Source organism: Sarcophilus harrisii, chromosome 6 (genome assembly GCF_902635505.1).
Source record: "Sarcophilus harrisii chromosome 6, mSarHar1.11, whole genome shotgun sequence".
In the NCBI taxonomy this organism is placed as follows: domain Eukaryota; kingdom Metazoa; phylum Chordata; class Mammalia; order Dasyuromorphia; family Dasyuridae; genus Sarcophilus; species Sarcophilus harrisii.
Window position 1 is genome coordinate 210,105,664 of NC_045431.1, and position 19,207 is coordinate 210,124,870.

The 19,207-nt window shown below is 33.9% G+C and overlaps 1 protein-coding gene across 1 annotated transcript in view; it reads left to right on the top strand.

Annotated features, from left to right (window-relative positions):
- Positions 1-19,207, top strand: part of SLC17A6 (solute carrier family 17 member 6) — a 53,577-nt gene that overhangs the window by 12,938 nt on the left and 21,432 nt on the right. Inside the window, exons 4-6 of the mRNA XM_003773636.3 lie at positions 15,721-15,835; positions 18,211-18,298; positions 18,387-18,473. Coding sequence (XP_003773684.1) covers positions 15,721-15,835; positions 18,211-18,298; positions 18,387-18,473 — 290 coding nt within the window. The remainder of the gene's footprint in view (positions 1-15,720; positions 15,836-18,210; positions 18,299-18,386; positions 18,474-19,207) is intronic.

Sequence of the window (19,207 nt, forward strand, 5' to 3'; positions counted from 1 at the left end):
GGGCAGATGATAAACTTAGCTTAACTCGCTTGCCAGCAGAGGTAGCGAGGCTCTAGGGGCCGAAGGGGGTGGTACGTGCCTCTGCCCTTTTTCCTCTCCCTCCCCCCTCATTAGGGCTGCACTCATGCTGCATTGCAGTTTAGCAGCCTCCCTAGCAGCCTCCCTGGGGTAGAGGAAAGTCTGGGGGGAGGGGTTTATCAGGTGGGCAGCTGGTGGAGTGATTCTCCCGCTGCCATATGTCGCTGTTGGAACCATCTATTTTTTCTGTCATGAGTGATGAAGTCATTTTTACAACTTAATGATGTACCGAGGGACCCCGAGCACTGCGTTTGTGCATGTGTATTTCTTTTTTTTAATATAAGAGTCGGGCATCAGATGTGGCAAAATGAGGAACAGAGAGGCCCCTGTTTGATTAGATTAAGCAGCAGGGAATCAGCCTGCTCCAATTCACCCTCTGGGAGAGACTTAGCCTTCTATTCAGGGTCAGTTATATCAGCTCCACATTAAGCTACAATGGAAATAGATTGATATCATCTTTTCAAATGGCTTACCACCCATGTTCTTGTCACTTTTCGGAATAAGTCTCCATGGGGGCGATGATTCATACAGGGGGCATGAAGGTGTTAGGACTGTGGGCCAATCAAGGGTGTAAATAGGAGTCTCACGAGTAACTCACCATGCTCTATGTTGAATAAAAATGTTCTCATAATGTTCCCAGCTCAGTCATAGATGACTTGCCTCTCATTTCCCTCCAGTGCTCAGTCTTTAATTCCAATATGCCTTTCCCAAGGTTAGCTACTAATTAGGCATAGATGACCTTGCCTTACCAAGGCACAACATGGTAAACTCAGGGACATATAGGAGACATGAAGCAACCTCATATCACAGTGATTTTGTTCAGCAATTGGCAAAAATTAAATCTGTATCTTTTATACAGCATTTCCCCATCGTTACATCTGATATGAAAAATAAGGATGTGACTATCTGTTTTTAAAGCAAACATTCTTAAGGGCATTGAACTTCAATGTGACACTTGTTACAGATGAAATGGGGAAGAAAACAAAAATTCAAAATAGATTTCTAATCTTTTCACATTATAGAGGATTTCGTTAATAAATGAATACATCCAATCTTTACTTCAATAGACCGATAGATAGGAACATTCAGGAAAAAAACCAAGTTTTGCCAATTTTTATATCTGGCACAATGGATGGAAAAAGAAAACCAGGGAGCCATAGAATCCAATCCAATTTCTGGTTCTTACTTATTTGTGGCTTTGGACTTGTTCACACCATAGTGACTTAGTTTCTTCCTCTGTAAAATAATGATTTTGGATTAGAATATGTCTAAGGTCTCTTCTAGCTCTAAATTTATGAATTCATTTGTGAAAGGAAATTTTAAGTCAGTATTTTTATTAACACTTCTGTGCCCCTTGGTTCAATTGTTTGAATCTGATCAAGGACTCACTTTCATACTAGGAGAACATTTTTTAAAAATTAAATTCTGTGTCCAGTTGTGAAAAGCAGATATTTAAACCAAAGGTGTTTGGCTTTGATTCAGCTTAAATGGAATTTTGATGTTTCAGTTCTGCAGGTTTTTTTTTTTTAATATGTAGCTTAACCATTAAAAGGAAGAAAAATGAAGAAGCCATCTATTTTTTATCTTACTAAATAGATAATGAAACCTACCTCCTCTATTTCAATAGAAGTGGAGTTTTGTGGAGTTTTATGTTGCATACATAGAAGCTTATTAAGATAAAAATTAATATTTGGTGCCTATTTGCAATAGGCAGGATTTTTTGCTTGTTTTCTAAAAAAGTCTGGTTGACTTCTTTGCTCAAGAAAAAGAAATAGTCTGAGTTCTCAGCATTCAAAAATTAGTGTTGTTTACTATAGTTTGTGATTTATTTCTCATTTTGTTCAATGCCTCTTAATGGAAGTGTGCTGTCAAAATGTTTTTGAGAACCTTGATCTACAATTTTTTCAAATTTTACATCACTCAATTCCTTGTGTGATAATCACTTTCATTCCTAGGATATGCTTCCCAGTATGAAATCAGATTTTTTCTCTAAATGTGGCATTCCTATTCCAAGTTATATACTGTCTTTAGAAACAAATAGAACTAAGATATAACAAAAACATTTTATTATTATTGTGGTTATTATTATCATCAGTAGTGATAACAGTAAGATGACCATTAGGTAGAGACAAATGAGGTAAAAATTCTTCCCTATTGTCTTGTTTGCTAGAGGAATTGTATCAAAGCTGCTTTTCACTGCTACAACAAATAGATTATTTCCTAATGTTTTGATTCCATTATAAAAAGCAACTTTTCCCCACCTATGTAATAACCAATAGGAGATAAATGTAAAGGAACAATAATGAGACAGGTATTTGTTCTAGAACCATTTTTATCTGAACCCTCAAAAAAAACCCAAAGTGGGATGAAAATAATTATGGTACTTCGTTGTCTTTAGAAGTGTAACAAATGATAAATTCCTATATCATAAAAAGGCCTCAAAATATTCTTGAGAACTCAGCTCATAAGATCTACTGGAATTGGAGCATTTTTACAAACAGAACTGACAGCCCATAATACCACCATTTCAAATGCTCATTGTCTTCAAGCTACATAAGGTGAAAAACTTTCAAAATATAAAGATCAAACATGTGGGAACAAGCTGAAGTCCATATCATTTCTCTTGTCCTTTGTGCTATTGGAGTTGTTAGATTCTTTCAGTGAGATTTACAGAAGAATTCTAGTATATTTTTTCAATTACAAAAGTCATTAATTTTGTCCACAAAAACTATAGTCTGTAGAGTATGAAATATTAAAAAAATATAAGAGCACAATAGTGTCTTGTGATAGGGCCTTTTTAATCTAAATTCTATTGAACAAGATGAAACAATAAAATAACAATAAAGGGCTTTAAGGTTTACAGTTATTTTACACACATCCTATTTGCTTCTCATAACAACTCTTTAAGGAAGATACTGGAGGTATAATATATTATTTCCAATTTTAGGATAAAAGAGAAACTCTAAAAGACTTTAAAATTTTCAGGAGTCACTAATAAATGTTTTAAAACTAGAGAATTGATTTCTGTAATGCAAGAAGACATTGGAAACATTATCAGACAAATTGCATTATTATAAAGTAAATTAAATAATTACCCTTTGGAGAAATAATGAGCAGGTCTGACATTATCTCAACGAATAAATTAAATAAAAACAAACCTAAAAATAGTATGTAAATATTTACTTCCAGATCACCTGAAATCAAACAAAAACATGATTTCTAGTGTTATACTGAAAAGCAAATGATAACCTATTCCTTGCTCCTTTCCCTGAATTCTCCCATACCAATCTAAAATGGAGGATTCTAGAGGGGGAAAATGCATAATTACATGAATAACCTGACCCTAACCAAAGAATAGAAAGGGGAATAAAATTTTCTTGATGTGATCTACACATGGTGCTATACTTAAATATAAGTGAATGTCACTAATATATAAGGATCTCAGCCAGGCACAAATTGACTTAGTTCAAATATGATATTTTGTCTACGGTTTACTGTATTTTGTTTGTTTTGTTAAAATGTTCCAATTGCATTTTAATTTGATTTGGGCCATACCTGGGAATGCTATGGGCCTTATGCAGCTAGACATTTCAAAATATTGGGAAGAAGTAAGGTGAATTTAACAATACAGAGTACTAATTTGTGACATTCAAAGCTAAAATTCTTCACTCTTCCTAGCAGTAGCTCTCACCTCTGCTTCCTACTACCAAAAGTCCAGGTAATACATCAGCAGTGCTGCATTTAATTTTTAACAAGTCTTGTGCCCCTAATATTTTTAGTTCTTTAATATTTCCCACATTTGGAAAATATTTGGGTAATACATATTAGCTAGCAGTGGTCATAACATTAGAAATATGGAAATGGAAATCAAAATAATACTTATGATAATAGATAGGAAGTGGACCTTTGATTACAAAGCTATAGGCAACTCCCAATGAGTAAAACTCTCACAGTAAGGGCAGACTAGTACCTTCTCTTCCTTTTACAGTCTTAGAAAGTTGTCTAGAGCAGAGATGTCAAGTTAAAAATTATTCCATTACATATTGACCTAGAAATGCTCAAATTAACATTATGCTATATTGTATTTTTATTTATTTGTTTAACATTTTCTAATTATATGCACTCATCCTAGAGAACTGGCATCATGATTTAAATGTCATGAGAACAGCTGACTTTTATATATCAATTAGAATTTCTATAAACAGCTTATTTGTATATATTTATATGTTATCTCCCTCGTGAGATTATAAGCTCCTTGAGAGAAGACTTTGCCTTTTGCCTCTTTTTGTATCCCTAGATTAACACAGTCCACAGAATATAGTAAGTATTTGGTAAATGTTTATTGATTTAGTGACTGATTTGCAAAATATGCTAAGCACTTTATTTAAACTTCCTATAATTCTGAGGTTCATGCTATTATTCCCCTTTTTACAGTAAGGAAAACTGAGGATGAGAAAAGTTGTCACTTGAACAGAGTCACACAGCTGGGAGAACTAGAATGACTTCTCAGGGACTTTATAACTAAATCCATAATCCTCTATTCCTACTTTAGGCTAAAGTAAGACAATAGATGGAGTGTTGGGCATAGAATCAGGACGATCTGAGTTCAAATTTGGCTTCAAAAAGCTACTAGCTTGTGTGATGCTGAGCAAGTCATTTAACTTTGCCTCAAATTTCTCATCTGTTAAATATGAAGAATGCCCAAACTTGCCTCCTAAGGTTGCAAGAATAAAATGAGATATGATTTGTAAAGTGCTTTGTAAAAATTTAAGATAATATATGAATCTTGGCTATTATTATACAATCCCAGTGATTCCTGATTTCAAGTTTAGTTGTACTAGTCTAGTATCTACTATACTAAGCTGCTTTATGGTAAAAATGATGTACTTCTCATTAGTGAATTTTTTCTCACCAAATATTCTAAATATGACATTTAAAAGCTCATTAAAAATACTCATTTAGGTACTTGAAAAATAATAAGAATTATACTTGACAGTTGCATTACACTTATGATTGTGTAGAGATTTACTTATGTTTTCAAATGTTATACCATTTGACTCTTACTGTCAATCAAAACACAAGCTTTTGTTAAGTTTCTGCTCATTAGTCACTTTGGGAATTCAAAACTCAAAATGGAACAATCTCTGATATCAAGAAGTGTTTGTTTATTTGAAAAGATAATAATTATAAACAGAATAAATATGATATAATTTGGTGGGAGGGAGTCACCAGAAGTTATGGGGCTCAGGAAAAGACTCAAATATATGTCATGGATAGAGTTTTAAAGGAAGCAAAGTATTCTAAGAGGCTGAGGTTGGGAATATATTACAGTTGTGGAGGAACACTAGTAGAAAAGGCCCAGACATTGGAGATGGAGAATCATGTTCAAGTGGGAAATAATAAAGGCCTGAATTTGTATGTTTTGCACTATCCATTAAAACTGGAGAATGTTTTAATTTCATTTGTCCTTGGGTAGCACCAGGTAAAAGGAGAATTATGACTGTAAAACAATTGTGATATAATATTCTCAACCATGTTAAATATTTATAAGTGGTAAATCTTGTTAAGGGAACAATCCATCACCTATTTAATTTTGGAAGCAGACCACAATAGATTACTTTTTCCAGAGTGAAAGGTAATTTTTTTGATGGACAGGAGATCTGATGGGACTTGAATTTAGAAGATTTTGCAGTGTTACTTGGAGGAGATGTGGATGTAGCCAAAATGGGCCACATACTTGAACTTGTCAACTATCTCAAGTGAGGATTTATCCACAGGAGTGTTCTGAAAGGCTGTTTGTCCAGGGCTGTTAATCTATGCTTACTCTGAGACAGTTAGGGAGTCTTATAAGGACATAAAAATACATACAACAGCAGTCTGTCCCCATTTTAAAAAACTCTCAAAGAGAAATGATTAGTATATGAAAAAGGTTATTGGGATGGATGCATAAACAAAAGAGATCTTTCTTGAACTTGACTTACCTCAAGGGTAGTGGCAACCCAGGGTCCTTCTGTCCTCTGTTTGGTCCTATGATAGACACAATTATCATAATGACTTGTTGACCATCATTTCATATCAAGTGTTTAATGAGTAAAAGACAGATACACTGAGAAGAAATAAGCAGTTCTGATAGGAGAAAGAAATTTAGCCATGGACTTCCATTGTTGAGATCATTGTGTTTCTATTTACTTCACCTGCTATCAGTTTATCGAGGTTCTCCCAGGCTTCTCTCATATTCATTTCTTTTTAGGGACCAATAATATGCCTTGATCAAATTATGAATTAGTCAATCAACACATATTGATTATTTGCTATGTTCCAGATGGTGTTCTAAGTCTTAGGGATAGAAAAGTAATAGTGAGGTAGTTACTACCTCTTTGAGCTTACATTGTAACAGAGAGACAACATGCTCATACATAAAACATCTAAAATGAATAAAAGATAGTTTTAGAAGTGAATGTACTAACATCTGGGGATTAGGAAGACATTCATGTAGAAGGGAATAGTTGAGCTAAATTTTGACAGAAACTAGGGATTTTGAGACATAAAGGTGAGGAAGGAGTGCATTCTAGGCATGGGGGTCAGTCAGTGAAAGGCATAAATGAAGCATCTTGTGTGTGTGAAATACCAAGATGACCTGTATATTTGGAGTGTCTAGTGAATGGAGAAGAATAAAGTGAAAGAAAACTGAAAAAGCCAGAAGAATCCAGGTTATGAAGATTTGGATGTCAAAGTAGTTTATATCTGCTCTTAGTGGTGATGGGGAGTCAATGAAGTTTATTGAAGAAGGTGATACTATCAGAACTATCCTTTATAAAACATTTTCACAGTTATGTGGAAGATTGATTAGAGTGAGGAAGGGTATGAGGCAGGATGACCAAATAGGAGAATATCAAATTAGTCCAAATGAGAAATGAGAGTCTAAGCTAGGGTAGAGACTCATCTGAATGAAGATGTGTTAGAGAGATAGAAATAGGAAGATTTAACAATTGAATAAATATGTGAGATGAATGAGAGTGAGGAGTTAAAGATAATAAAATTGGTTGACTGCCTTTATAGATGGCAAGAATCTCAAAAACAGAAAGAAATTTGAAAAAGGGTAGTAAAATAATTCCTCTTTTGGACATACTGAATTTGAGATGCCCAGTTCAAAATGTTCAAAGATTTGGTATTTCTCTGGTTAATTTCATCAGGATAGAGGACCAAATTTATGTCACAGAAACCCACTTTGCTTGAATTACATTGCTTGACCCATATAATGACTAGCTCTAATAAGAATGTTGGGATTTTTCCAGGTCTTCTTGCTCCATCTCAAATATCTAGCAACTATATGCTGACTAGTCACTTGCTTCCATCATTCATGATGATCGAATCAGTCCTTCCCACCACTTCCCACCTCTGTTTGGTCTTATGATAGGCACAATTATCATAATGACTTGTTGACCATCATTTCATATTAAGTGTTTAATGAGTAAAAGACCATTTAGCTAAGTTCTATCCATCTCCATGAAGGAAAGGGTAAGAGAGATAGATGCACATCTTGGGAATACTTTAAAACATATAGCAACTTTCCCCTATATCCCAAGCCACTAGTCTAGGCAGGTAATGATTTATTTCTTCTCTGAAGGCAAATTGTTGCTTGGAAGATGGTAGTGGAGGAATGCTTGCAGGACCACATGAATCATAGATATTTATGCCATAAGTGTTGGAAACCCTCTTGTTCTTTAATAGATTCATGGCTACATTCTTTTCTTAATTCTCTAATTGTTTCTTTTATGTTTCTTCTGGTTCCCTCTTTTTCCTTAAAAAAAATACTCCTTAAAGAGGGTCTTCTTCAAGTTTCTACATTTTGCACTTTTCTCATCTCTAGCAATACACCTCTTCCTCAGTAAACTCATCCTTTATAATAGCTTTAACAATTACCTTTCTGTCTTTGAATCTTTATTTCTAACTCTAACCCTTTCCTTGGATACTAGTATTTTAGGTATTTCTAAAAGCCCATTTTCATCTGCATGACCTTTCAGTATCACAACCTCAACATATCAAAACAGTTTTACCCCTTCTCTCTCAAGTGTCATCTCCTCTAATTTCTTTATTTCCTCCATTCACTCAGGCTTCATACCTTGGGATTATCATTGCTCTTTACTCTCTCAGTTATCCTTGGCTTGTAAACAATCGCCAAATTCTGACAATTTTCTTTCACAAGGTCTTTCCCATCTGTCTTTCCAAATGACTTTCCTGCTCAAAAAAACTATAGTGGCTTCTTTTAGGATCAACTATAAATTTCTCTTTTTAGCTTTTAACACCCAATGCAATCTGGCTACAACTAATGACTTCAGGTTCATTGTACATCACTCTCTCTCCTACCCTTTGTGATCCAGCCAAACTGACTTTTCCATGTACTCTTCACACATGGTACTTCATCTTCCTTGCCTGGAGTGCCCCTTCCCTTCCTCACCATCATCTTCAGCTGTTAGAATTCCTTTCTTCCTTCAAGATGCAGCTTAAATACCACTTCCTACATGAAACCTTTCCTGATCCCCCCATATACTGTTGACATCCCTTACAAACTTTCTTGTAGTTGACTATTTTTTATTTGTATTCTCTTTATATTTACTCTGTATATACTAATGTATATCCATGTTTTCTCCACTGTTAGAATGTAAGCTCTTGCAATGTAGAAATTATTTCATTTAGTGTATTCATCTCTCAATAACTTAGCATGTAGTAGATGGTTAATAAGTACTTGTTCATTAATTTATCCTTATTATAATTCCTTTACAATTTCTGATCTTCTTACCAAACATATTTTCCTGCTTCTATTCTTTCTCTACTCCTCTGCACTGGACATCTCTCTGAAAATGATGAATCTTGCATTAATTTGCCTTCCTACAGTTGCTTTTTTAATACTGTACCCCATATATTACATGTTCTTGCACAATTAGAATGTGACATGCTCTGTACATAAATTTGCCACATTCTTTTTACCTCTCCAGTTGGAACACTGAAATCATTGAATTCATATGGTTCATTTTAAATTCAGGGTTCATCTTAAAAGCCACTTTCCCTGCAGAGTCTTTTTCGATGACCTTAGCAAGAAATGATCATTCCCCTTTCTTGTTTCTTATACTTCTTTGATATGTATAGATATCACACACACACACACACACACACACACACACACACACATCCCTTTCTTACTTGAAGGTAAAAACTATGTCCAATTCATTTCCTTCCTCCCAATACCTACCACAAAGTAAAGATTTCATAACTATTTCCTTAATTAATACTAAATGAGATCCAAATTTCTCTTTTGGCTGGATGGATAAGAACAGAAAAAGCATAAATTATATTTAGATAGTCAATACCTAAATGCCTAGTTTTTTTAATTATAAGAAATACTAATTACTTGGATCTGGTATTGATTTGGATAGTAATTAATGAAAGTAAGAGTACAGGATGTAGCTCCAGAGTGGTTGAAAGATTTTGAAGATACAATGACCAGTCATGAAAAAAAAATGATGATTTAGTAAATTAAAATCTTGCATGTTTCTAAAGATACTGTGGTAAATTTGTCAGATTATAAAAACTAATCAGAATAATAACTGAAAGGAGATGTTCTTAGATATGAAATGTGGGAATCTTTTTATGATGGACTCGTGGAGAAGGAGAAAAGTTATTTCACCTGTTAGGCAGTAGTATGGAGATCTAGTTCAGTTTCTGCCAGTTTTTGGAGTCTGGGCAAATTGCCCCTGTAGGCTTCAATTTTCACATTTATAAAATGAAGGGATTACACCACAGGGATGTCCTCAAACTGATATTGGATATGGGCTCTAAGCTTGTAGCACTTACCTATTGATATTTATATGAATTATTTCAGAAAGCCTTGATTTCCTGAAATGTATGTGCTATCACTATCAAATCACTATCAAGAATTATCTTCATTGGTTTATAGTGGCCAAACCAATTATCTCCTGGTGGACTTACTTCTGCTTATGGGCCTTTCCAAACTTAATTGTGATCCTCCAAGAAAGGTTGCCACCTGGCATGTAATGAAAGACTATTTACTTGATATGACTTGCCAGAGCTTTTTTCCACTGGCATTTCTATTTGGAGAACCCACTCTGTGCCATGGTCAAAGGCCATCTACATAATTAAAATCAAAATCTATTTTTCTTCATATTGATCATCTATTATTCTTCTGAATGCACAGTGGATCTGGAGTCTTTCCCTTGACACTGGATTTGGAGTCAGGAAGATTTGAGTCCACATCTTAGTCCACATCAGATACTTACTAGTTGTATGACCCTTGGCAAGTCAAGTAATCTTTCTTTATCTCAGTTTCCTCATTTGTAAAATACAGATAATAATAGGATCTATCTAGCAGGATTGTTGTGAGGATCAAATGAGATCATAATTATAAAGCATTTAGCATAGTAAGTAGACTATAACAAGTGGTATGTAAATAGTATAGTATAGTAAATACTATATAAATATTAGTTATTGTTATTTTATTATTCCTTAAAAATGTTAATAGCACTACCTTTGGTTTTAAATAATGTAAGCATTCAAGAAGGTCCCTAGAGTTTTAACTCAGATCTTCCTTGAGGTCAAAATGTATTAAGGCACAATCCAGGGCAAAGAGTATGTCTCTCAAAATGTTCTATTTTGTGTCCTCCTACATTAAAAAATTGAACCCCTATGTATTATTTTTCATCAGGCACTTTGTACCTCTTCTATAAAACACACGACTAGATTTCACTATAGAAAACAGAATTTTCTTGGTATTGAAAATATATACACTTAGAAGAAGTCATATTAGAGTTCCCCCCACCACTGCTATAGTACTAGTATATCAGTAGTACCACTTTTGTGTACATTTTAAAAGAGAGTCCTAAAAATGTCCATTCAAACTTATACTTCTGGTGAAAACAGCGTGGAGCACAAAATAGGACTCCAAAATTTTATAATCATAGATTTTTAGAACCAGAATGGAATTTTAAATTTAACTCCATCATTTTACAATTAAGTTAACTGAAGTTCAGTAATGTGCAATAATTTGCTATTAATAATTAGTGGAACACATATTTGAAACCATATCTTCTAATTCTCTAAACAGTATTTTTCTACTTGGTTAGGTTAATTGCAAGAATGAAGGTAAAAAGATCCTTCAAATCTAAATAAAGAGCACTCCAAAGGAAAAAAAATTGTTGAAAATTAAAAAAATAAACAAATAGCCATCTTTAGAGTGGAAAAAGGCAAAGGAAAGAAAAAAAGGGAAAATACATGATAATTTTGTTGTATATTTGAATGGAATAGCAAGTTGTGCATAGCAAATTTACAGTGTCAGGTACAATCATCTTTCTATTGTATGTTATAAAAATGCTTGTTTTATTTCATAAATTTAAAATAAAATTTAAAGAAAGAGAAGAAATAAAATCAGAAAACAGAATGCTAGTGGGGTGAAGGAGAAAAAGCACTTGTCTTAGAGACAGAAGACTTGATGGAGTTTTACCTTGGGCAGATTATTTGCTTGAGATATGGTTTCCTCATCTATAAATAATAGTTGAGTACCTACTTCACGGAACTCTCACGATGAAAAAGTTTTGCAAATATTGAAGTACAATATACAAATAAAATCATATAATGTCATATTTGAAAAAAAAAACTCAATGGTCAGCTTTTTCAATGCCCATCAGAATAGGAATGTCTTCTACAACAGCCAAGATAAGTGGTTTTCTTCTGTTTAAAGATTTTAAAAAATGGAAAACTCAACAAACTCATAAAGCTTCTAATTCCTCTTTGGGTGGATCTACACAACTTCCATTTGTTTGCATTATCCTCTAGGGATAAGTGAAACAATTCTTAGCTTTTTTCTATATTCCTTTTAATACTTTAAGTCAAACATTGGCTAAACATTCTTAGTTCCTTCAACAGATTTTCCTATTTTTCTCCTAGTTCTTGCTCATTCTTGTGTAGACATGAAATAGTTTATCAGCGACCTTATTGGATGATGTATCCAGAACTTAGTGTAATATTTAGATCTGGGCTGACCAAATTAAACGTTATAAGGTATGGAAATTTTTTCTTGGGCAAATTACTTAACTTGTCTGAGATTTGTTTTTCTCATCTATAAATAATAGTTGAGCTACCTACTTCACAGAGTTATCATGAGGAAAGAGTTTTATAAATACTGTAATACAATATACACAATAAAATCATGTAATGTTACAATTGAAAACCTCATAATACACACATATCTACATACATACATACACATATATTCTTATTAGGTTTCATCTTATTATATTTGCCTCATTTTGTACTTTGTCAAGTCATCCAACATATCAGATATCCCTCTCAATTTAATCAATAGCATTATTGCTATTGTGAACTGATCCAACCGTTCTGGAGAGCAATTTGGAACTATGCCCAAAGGGCTATAAAATTGTACATAACCTTTGATCCAGCAGTGTCTCTACTGGATCTGTATTCCAAAGAGATCATAAAAGAGGGAAAGGGAGCTACATGTGCAAAAATGTTTGTGGCAGCCCTTTTAGTAGTGGCAAGAAACTGGAAACTGAGTGGATGCCCATTACTGACATGAACTGATGCTAAATGAACTGAGTAGAACCAAAAGAACATTGTACACAGTAACAACAAGATCATGTGGTGATCACTGTGATGGATATGGCTTTTTTCAACAATAAGTTGATTCAGGGCAGTTCCAATAGACTTGTGATGGAGTGAGATATCTACATCCAGATGGAGTATTATCAGTATTTATGAAGGCTGTTTTTCAATATTTTATGAGGAGATATTGATCATAATTTCTGCCATCTGCCTTCATAAGTTTTTATAAGTAATTTTATATTCTAACCTTGTGTTTGCTTTTTCATAAATGTCTTTCCCGTTGGAAAGAAGATCACATATTTTCTGGGTACTTTTGGTTTTTTTGTTGTTGGTCAGCTTTATTTTTGTTAAACGTTTTAGAGAAAATAATGACAGTCAATGTCAGTGACTTTGGTTTTTTCTTTTTCCCATTTTTGTCATGGATGATAATTTATTTGAAAAGATTGGGCTGAAGTTGTGGAAAGTATTAGTGGTATCTTCTTGTCTTAACTTTTTGTCTAATTTAATATTGATTTTAGTCTTAGTTCTAACCAGTTAATAGTTTTTTTTTTAACACAAATTTTGAAACTCCATATAAGTAAGTAGTCACTTTGTCTCTTAAGATAGTCTTAATTTATTTTTTGGGTGATGTTGTTGAGTGCTCTACATGCCCAACATTTTCTGGCTTTCTTCTGGAAGAAAGCATTAATAATATTCATATACACATTCACTTTTAAATGTGAAGCTTTTCAGTAATCTACAATTTGGGGTATTTTTTGTTTCTAAAATCAGATTTATGAGTCTAATACATTATAAGCCGATCAAGTTAAAATAAGGAATATCCTTTTCTTGGTGATTACAACTTCCTTTATAAATAGTCATGTTATATCTTTAATAATAAATATCAAAAATATCAAGAATCAAAGTTAAACTCATTAATAATAATAATAATTTTAATAATTCTCCCTTCTTTCCTTTTTGGAAGGGTGGAACAATGTCATTATCAAATCCTTTGGCTTTTCTCCCATTCATCTTAATTTTTCAGAGCTTCTTCATATTGGCTAATGAACCACACTTGCCAGTTCTTTTCATAATCTGGAATTTAGTTCAGTTTTTTTACACTTGTTATTTAAACTCATTGGAGGCAACTTTAGAAATAATCTTGTCCAAGTCCTTATTTGACATACTGAAACCTGAAAAGGTTGTGACTAGTTTAAGGTCACTGGTGGAGTCAGAACTAGATTTCAATTTTTCATTATACAGTTTTGAAATCTGAGAATTAAAGATTTTAAATCTGAGAATAAGATTTTAAATCTGAGAATAAGGCATAGACTTCAATCCAGGACAAGCATATTTATATAGAGAAAGAATAATGTTGTCATGTAGAGTGGATATTTATTTCAGAGAAGAGAGGCTATAAAAATAGATTACATTAGGAAACTGAATGAGGGGGGGGGGAGAGATAGAGAGAATGAGAATCAGAGATAGATTGCAGTTTTTTTTCTTTATTCAGCAATTCCTAGGGCTAATCTTTATACTTTGGAAACTGGTCAATGATGTTTAATCCTATAGTCATTAAACAGTTACATGTTAACGTGCCCATCTATACAAATTAGGACTATTACCACATGATCTATCATGATTAAAGGTTGAATGGGAGGTCCATCTTGGGTCTGATCAAACTTGTATCAAGCACAAAGCCTGCAATGAGAGATCTTACATCCCTGAATATCTTGAACAAATTGGTTTATTTGTATTATTAAATTAAAAGAATGTATTTTTTTCCTGATATAGCTTGAGCATCACTATAACATGCTTAAAAAAGAACAAGGATTGTTTTATTTTTTCTTTTGCAGATATAATAAGGTTTTAACTACACTTCTGTCAAAATCTTCCAAAATCACGTATTAAACTATGTTTACATAGATAGATAAAAAAACATACAATGGTAATGATGGTATAATAGGAACCTCATTTTAACTTAAATAATAATGCTATCAAATTGTTCTTTGCAGTCCCAAAAGTCTTTAATTTCACAATTTTATCTTTTTATCACTGTAATCTAGTGATATGGGACAAGGGCTAGGATATAGGACAAGCTTAAATAATCATAATTACACCAAAGCAGGACATGATGTTCCAAAAATTTGATTAAGGTCACAAGCCTACAATGTGGTCAGCAGATTTGAACCTCCTTCCTTTGGCTTTTTTTTTTTTTTTTTGCTGCCTTTTCAAAAGAGATTTCATGTAGGAGTTCTTTCAGCATTAAAAATAGGATTCCATCTCATCCCAAATGTGTGTGTGTGTGTGTGTATCTCCCCACATCCACACAATATATACATACATTTATGTGTATATATATATGTATTTTTTCATATATATATATATATATAAAATACCCTTTATAACATGTAGTATTGAAATATGCCTGAATAGCATCATTGTACATGCATATATAGTTATGTGTGTATATATATAATTTACATAGCATATATGCATATATTTATAAACATATCTATATCTATACATTGGTCAAATGATATTAATCAAATGTTAGTGTACTCATTTCATGAATGTATATGAATAATAAATTGTTATTTAAAGAAATATGATCCATTCCTCTATTTTGAAGTTGTTGATCATTCCCAGTGAGGATGAGGAATGACAAATGGACAGCTTTCATGATCCACTGGTATCTTTGAGATTCAGGAGAAGCTGAAGAAGGGACCTACTAGGTTGAGTGGTCCTACTGTGGCAAATTTACAAGAGGATATGCAGAAAAGTCACACAGGATGGGCAGTCACAGGTTGGAATCTGCCTTGTTGAAGGGAATAACAGAGTTCATGGGATCAAGAATCCCTGGAATAATAATCACTCAATAAAGTACAGAATATTTTTAATGTTTATCATCTGTGTCAAAGTTAATTTCTAACAGATTTTTAATTTACTCCAGAAATGTAAATTTGTGAGCACAAAGTGTGAGATCCTTAGAGTAATGTTTTCCCTTCTTTTCTGCTTTCTTTTTCGCAGGGTTTTTGGAGCTGCCATACTTCTCACCTCCACCCTCAATATGCTAATCCCGTCTGCAGCTAGAGTGCACTATGGCTGTGTTATATTTGTTAGGATCTTACAGGGGCTTGTTGAGGTATGCAATAGGACTGCAAACGGAATGAACTGACTAATTTTCTGACTGATAAATGAAGACTTGATATAAAGCTAGGTCTACACAATGCCAAACCTATTGATTGAAATGCAGTATAACTCCATCCAATAATGTCCTTATTTTGTGTTGAGCACCATAACCCCAGGGGAAAGCTAAGGATTAGATATCAGGATCCCTGCCCTCAAGGAGTTCAGAATTTCACAGATATGGGATGGTCAGAAGAGTTTTTACCTTGTAGTCACAAATCACTGAAATTTAGAGATGGAAGACATCTCATGCCATTTGGTTCACTCTGTGCCAGAAAAGAATGCCTCCTGTAAGTTTCCAGACAAGGAACCATCTGATCTCTTCTCAAAGAAAATGAGAGGAGATCAATTACCACTGGAGCCAGACTTTCCACTTTGGAATGTATCTAATTGTTTAAAAGTTGTTTTCCTTCCCCTTCCCCTCCCCTTACCCCTATGGCTCATCCCTTCCCTCCTCCTTTTCCTTTTCCTCTTCCTTCCCCCTCATTCTTCTTCCCTCTTCCTCCTTCTCCCTCTCCTCTTCCTCCTTTTTCTTCTTCATCTCAAACTAAATATTTTCCTTTGCAATCACTATTCTTTGCTCCAAGTTCTGTTCTCTAGAGACAAGAGTACCTGAGTTTACATCACTTCTGACACTTATCATCTATGTGACTATAAGCAAGCCTTCTGTCCTTGCACCTGAGCAGTCTGTGTAAAATGGCTCTTGTAAACCTGTCTCACATATCTGACAGTAAAACAGGGAGGTTTACCACACACATGCATGCATATATATGTATATATGCAAATATATGTATGTATATATGTATATACATACATACATTTTCTTTCTGCCTTCCTTTCTTTCCTCTCTTCTTTTCTTCTTTCTTTCCTTATCTTTCCTTCCTTCTTTTTTCCTTCCATCTTTTTTCCTTTTTTTCTTCTTTATTTTTTCTTTCCTCTTTCCATCTTTCTTTCTTTCTCTTTCCTTTTTCCTTCCTTTCTTCTCTTTCCTTCATTCCCTAAGATTTCTCACTAAGGAAATCACAGATCTTGTCTCAGTTTTATTACAGATATTATTTACTCCCATTTTACAAATGAGGAAAGTGAGACTCAGGGAAATAAAATGATGTTCATTGTCATACCGCTAAATCAGAAGTGAGATTTGAATGCATATTTTTCGGATGCCAGATTGAGCATCCTTTCTACTACATCATACTACCTCTCTAGACTCTAGGGAAATCAATTACTGATTTAATATGAAGGGTTAAGGAAGGAGACAGGAATAAAGATGACTCATATTGAGATTATGGCAATGGGTAGAAAAAAGAGAGAAAGGATGGAATTGACAAGGCTTGGAAATTGGCTTTGCCAAGAGAGGAAGATGGGAAAGGTGGCAGATAACACTGAATATAAAGATGTGTCACTTTACAGTTGCCCTGTCTTCGTGATACCAAACCATTGGTATGTGACACTTTTCAAAGAATTGACTTTTTAAAAATTGATGGGTTTTCTTAGCATTGTACAGATACAACTTCTCTGTCAAAATGGGACAATAAAATATTTTGAGTCAGCAAATTGATAGGAAAAACTGAGTCAGCGATGAATTTCTCAGAAAGTTTTAGTTGTAGTATTCCTGATCTTGTTCTGCCCATTTAAGCTGCTATTCTACTAAACAGTTTCCTGCTGTTCAGAGATGTAAGGAACAACTGACTTGTAAGGTTTAAAACTTAACAGAAATTCTGAATTGAGTCAGTGTTATTTTTATTTGATATCAATTTTGAGGAAAAAGAATGTTTTAAATCACTGACAAAGACCTTTTCCCTATATTAGCAGAAAAGACCACAAATCATAGTGGAAGCTAAATGTTTTGCTAAGGTTATTAGGCTTCAGAAATAATCAACGAAGCTTAGTAATTACGTTGTTCCATAAATATGAGCTATAAAAAATAGAGCTCATCAATGGATCCTGGTTATCCCTTTCATTTTGTAATCAATGATGTGCATGGAGAAATTAACATCACCACATTATCTTTCAAAATTTTCAGAGAAATGTCTGGAGGATCAAAAGTATGGTTCTGGAAAAAAGTCTTAGCTTCCTTTTTCCAAACTGGAGCTAAATTCTTTTGAAGCGGTGGGAAAACCGTGGAGAGTGGATGTAATTGTTACTTAAAATAGACCTTCTCTCTCTTGAGACCAAAAATGTCTAAGAGGGCAGGGAAAACTAAGAGACAGTGACATTTAATTGCATTTTGTAATAACTTGGATTAGTTAGGTAAAACACAAGAAAGGCAAGACTTCTCACTTTTTGGTTTCTCAGTATTCTGTGACTCCTTTCCCCCATTTCCGACAACAGGGAGTCACCTATCCTGCCTGCCATGGTATATGGAGTAAATGGGCCCCTCCTCTAGAAAGGAGCAGACTAGCAACCACTTCATTTTGTGGTAAGTAATTTGCTGTTCTTCTCTATAGAATATGAATTCAAGTCAACTATGTTTATTCATTTCCTGTCTACTTTTCCGTTTGTTGTAGGTTCCTATGCAGGAGCTGTGATTGCAATGCCTTTAGCTGGGATTCTTGTGCAATATACTGGGTGGTCTTCTGTGTTTTATGTCTATGGTATGTTAATTTTTCTCATTCAAGGCAGGCCTGTTCTGGTCTCAGACAGGTGTCAGAAGATAAAGTGATTATTAGTTACTATTAATGATGATAAGTCCAAGGTGAAAAGAAAATAATAAAGTGTTTTTAAATGAAAGATAATATTTGGTTATTGTGAATTTTGACATGGATTAGCATTTCCTTTACTAAAGTTCCCCTCTGATGCCATCTTGGAACTGGTGACCTGGATTCTTAAAAAAGCTAAATCTAATAGGTTTAGAACTGGATTTTCAAAAGCTAGGAAATATTGTTGGAAGGATCCCTTAGAGAATATCTAGGACTCATTTTTATAAATGAGGAAACTGAGACCGAGAGAGATTGTGACTCCCCTCTACCCAGGTCTTAATTTGATATGTTTCCATCCTCTATGTCAATCTGTCCTTTGTATTTTTTTACTTTTGGAATCTAAGCACTGTCAGTTATCACTAAACTAGAAATGCTATGTCATCCCAGAGTCCACTGGGCTTGTCAGCTAAGGACCAGATTAGCTAAATGGACTTGGATAACCACCAAGTAATAAATATATATATGCCATAGTAAGTCATAAAAATATTCTGCTAAGGCATGGAGGGTTTACTATCTGTTGGTGAAGAGTAGCCCATATGGTTGAAATCACAAATACTTTGAAGGATTTGAGTCATGTTGTATTTATTTCTGTCATGTCTCTCTCACCTTAATATTTTGAGATAAAAATG